This window comes from Pyrus communis, chromosome 11, assembly GCF_041283825.1.
Source record: "Pyrus communis isolate YQ-2024b chromosome 11, ASM4128382v1, whole genome shotgun sequence".
NCBI classification, from domain to species: domain Eukaryota; kingdom Viridiplantae; phylum Streptophyta; class Magnoliopsida; order Rosales; family Rosaceae; genus Pyrus; species Pyrus communis.
Genome location: NC_142575.1, coordinates 21,337,381 through 21,341,376, shown reverse-complemented (window position 1 = coordinate 21,341,376; position 3,996 = coordinate 21,337,381). Strand labels below are relative to the sequence as shown.

Here is a 3,996-nt window from a genome sequence, read left to right as displayed (position 1 = left end):
TGTCGAGTGATGGGGTGCTTACATTAGGCCTCAATAAAAAAACCAAACAGGAATTAAAACCTAATTAAGTCCAAATACATAACTTAAAAAAAAACCTCAAATTTAAATATTGTCATACAAAACATAAATTTAAAACTATTATTTCGATGGTCCTGGTCCATTCTGTAAGACTTCATAACGCCATCGATTTGTAACCTGCCTCCAAAGCATCCTCCATCAACTTCATCAACTGTTCATTCGTATCATCATCCGGAGTATACTTACATTGTTACACATATATGCAAATAATTAATTCCAACATATAACTAAAAATTTCACAAACTTAATTATTGATCCATCAACAATATACTTACTAATAGTTCATCCATTACAACCTTCTTCACATTCTCGGGCACATTTTTTCAAGAACGCCACTTAGCAGTGGGACAATTATTCCCCATGGCTCGCATGCGCGAACTCAAAATGTTGCCTTAAATCATTCAGGTTGGCGGCGGGCACGCTCTGATCCTTATTTTTATCCTTCATCTATTCTTGAAGAATAAGGAGAACATAATTGTGAAGAATAAGGACAGCAGAAGCGCATATTTATAGGAAGGTTAGGGCCTTTGCGTGATGAAGGCTTTGTCACGCAAACATCTGTATTAAATGTAGTATTGATTCCTCTGATTCACCTACAATGAATGGTCTAATTGAAAATTTACAGGAACTAGCGCGACGAACCCTTGGTCGGGCAAATGTCTCCTTTTCCTCGCGCAAGTTTTTCACGCCAAAAAAAATTACCCCGTGTTTTATTTCTGATTTTACGCGAAGACAACAAATATTCGTCATGCAATTTTTTTTTCTTCTTATCCTGTCTATTTTGCACAACGAAACAATTTTTTCATCGCCCAAGTACGTCTTATGCAACGAAATATTGTTCGTCGCGCAAACTGTTTTTTCTACTAATGAGAGGAAATATTTTCTCTATTCCAAGTATGATTCTCTACAAATTTGTCAGCAGAAAGAAGTTGCAAAGGAAGAAAAAAATTAATCAAACGCCTCTACCACTCAGCTGCGTCTTTTATAATCATAATCCAACAATTAGTAATGATTTTTCCACGTACAAACTGTGTAAAATTTTATCCTCCAACATGTGTGACGTTTATTTTGAATTACAAGGTAGAATAATAATGGCTGAAATGGCAACATAAGTAGACTAAATCAATTATTGACCGAATACATCACTCATGAGAGACTACAACTACTTGTTTTCCAAAGTTACGACCCTTAAAAAGTCCAACAAGCGCTGCTGGACCATTCTCAAGGCCTTCAACTATGTCTTCCACATAAACAATCTTCCCTTGTCTAATGTAAGGCAACATAAACTCAAGGAATTTAGGATAGAGGTGATAGTGTTCAGAAACTGAAAATCCTTGGAAACGAATGCGCTTGTATATGAGCTGCATCAAATTAGTTACCCCTTCAGGCTTGTCAAGATTGTACTGTGAAATCATTCCACATCCAGAAATGCGCCCATGGAGTCTCATGTTAAGGAGCACAGCATCCAGCGTTTTACCCCCAACATTTTCAAAATATATATCAATGCCTTCCCGGAAATATCTGCAATCGTAATCACAAATATATATTAAGCATGTGTTTTTTTTATTACATGCGATATTCTATACTAATCTACTATACTAAGTTCGAAGGGAGAGTAATAAAAAAAAAAAAAACAAAAATTATTAAATCCTTCCTAAAATCATGCAAAGATTAATACCAAATAGGGTTTTATAAATTTTTTTTCATCAATTTTGAATTGTGTGAAATCTAATTAGATTTTGTGTTTTTTTAAAATAAAATGTTTTATTTTTATTTTTAAATATTGGTAGGTTTAAACTAAAAAAGAGTACATTTTATTATAAAGTATGGGTACATTATAAATAAAAAAGTGAATAGATTTTACATTTAGACCATTTCTAACACTTGGGTTAAAACCTAAAATTTTAAGCCCAGAAAATTTAGGTTTTAATCCATAAACTTTTTTGCTCCAACTCTTCTAGGTTAAAATTTTAGCCCCAGATGATTAAAGAATAAATTTAGGCTTTTTTTTTTTCTTAAAGTAACTTTTCTAAAAGAAAAAAAAAATTATGGAGACTATCCTAATTTAATTTTATGAACAAGTTAACCTAAAACTATTTAGATTCCGACAAATATTGAAAAATCGCTAACCGACACCATGAAACTCATGAAACACTATGAAAGAATATGAAACACATAAAAGATTTTTTTTTAATTACTTTAGCTGTTGGATTTAAATTTGGACAGTTAGATTTTTTTTTTTACCGTTGGATTTCATCAAATTAGATCTTAGCCGTTGGATTCAATGAATTTATAAATATAAAACTAGAAAAAAATATACATATATGGTGGGCCAGCCCCATTAACCTAGGGGGAATCCTAGGCTAAATTTGGTCCAGAAATGAGTTTTGAGTTTTAATTCATATTTGCCCCAAGGGTTGGAGCAAGTTGCGGTAAGTTTAGAACCTAAAATTTGAGTTTTACTTCAAGGGTTGGAGTAGATGAAAAGAAAATGGGTACATTATAAATCAATTATGAGTACAAATAAAAGATTAAAAAAACTATGAGTACAATGAGATTTTTGAAGTGACAATAACAAATTCTTTAAAAAATGGGTACAAGTTAAAAGTTAAAATATATGATACAAAACTTAGTCATAAATATAAATATATCAGATTCAATGTTTCTAAAACTTGAAAAATTAAAAAAGAATAAGGTTTTACTGAAATACAAAAAAATGAGGGATGGTATATTATGTAGGAAACGTAACGAAATATACATTACCTTTTCAAAGCCACATTCATGTCATTTTCTTCTTTGTAGTTAAAAGCCTCGTCAAATCCAAACTTATTCTTCAAAAGATCGACCTATAACAAGATCAGCACAGAAGCCGAATATACTTAATTTTCATGTGAATGAAATGCTAATCTAAAAGAACCGTGTTCTACAATGAAGACCCAAATGAAATGGTTATGAAACGGATTGGTTTTAGTACCTTTTCGTTACTACCAGCACTTCCAACAACATAACAACCCATCAATTTTGCAAGTTGTCCAACAAGCTGACCAACAGCACCAGCTGCTGCTGAAATGAAGACGTATTCTCCTTTCTTAGGAGAACATATTTCGTAGAAACCAACATAAGCGGTCATACCAGGCATACCTGCAAATTGCAATGAAAATTTCTCGATTCATTAGTAGAGAAGTTACAGTACGTATCGGATAATAGGGGTGTATTCGACCAATAGTATGCGATAGGTACGTATACTCTACTATACTATACTATGTATACAAAGAAAGGTATATATACTGGGCGTGGACTTAAATTATTACCTAAAATTCCAGTATAATAGGATAGGGGTATATCGGTGTGGTGGATTTTGAAGAGGACTTGGGGTGTAGTGATTAGACTGTACTCTTCCCAATTGGTCGTCCCCCAAACTAAGTCTCCTGCCTTAAAATCTGGGTGCCTAGAGTCCAAAACTTGAGCCACTCCATATCCGTGTATCGTCTGCACGAAGAAATTATGTTAAAATGTGTTTCACGCGTTTCACCTGCCTTAAACTGTACACACACACACACATATATATGATCGATGGGTTTACTTACAGAGCCAGGTGTATAGGAGGACGTTGGTGGGACGCCGTGCCCATGGACGCTTTCCATACGGAGTCGTTGGTAGGGATCGCAAGACAAGTAGAGGTTCTTAAGTAGGACTAGTTGTTCCTTTGAGGAAGTAACCGCATCAGCTGGCTGATCAGTCTCTGCGGGAAGCTTCAACTTGATAGTAGCGGTGTTGATCACACACAAGTCTGACTCTTTGGGAAAGGCCTTGACTACATAATCCCTCAGTATCACCTGCTTGTTACTCACTTCTGCCATTGCTCTCTCTCTCTCTCTCTCTCTCTCTCTAATCAATATCTTTTACGTGATCTGTCTG

At 34.4% G+C, this 3,996-nt stretch overlaps 1 protein-coding gene across 1 annotated transcript; it reads right to left on the bottom strand.

Moving 5' to 3' along the window:
• Window positions 1–1,174: 1,174 nt before the first annotated feature.
• LOC137743460 (2-alkenal reductase (NADP(+)-dependent)-like) lies at window positions 1,175–3,996 on the bottom strand. The gene is made up of 5 exons (XM_068483355.2): window positions 3,666–3,996; window positions 3,390–3,567; window positions 3,053–3,219; window positions 2,842–2,924; window positions 1,175–1,599 (listed from the first exon to the last, which is right to left on the bottom strand). Exons 1-5 carry the CDS (start codon window positions 3,936–3,938, stop codon window positions 1,221–1,223), a joined length of 1,080 nt encoding a protein of 359 aa, XP_068339456.1. The 5' UTR covers window positions 3,939–3,996; the 3' UTR covers window positions 1,175–1,220.

Bases quoted from the DNA above. Each gene is read 5' to 3' on its own strand.
- LOC137743460 (XM_068483355.2), bottom strand. From the start codon at position 3,938: ATGGCAGAAGTGAGTAACAAGCAGGTGATACTGAGGGATTATGTAGTC. The intron at 3,220-3,389 runs GTAATAATTTAA...TGCAATTTGCAG, and splicing joins CTATTATACTGGAATTTTAG to GTATGCCTGGTATGACCGCT. The intron at 2,925-3,052 runs GTACTAAAACCA...ATCTTGTTATAG, and splicing joins GTGCTGGTAGTAACGAAAAG to GTCGATCTTTTGAAGAATAA.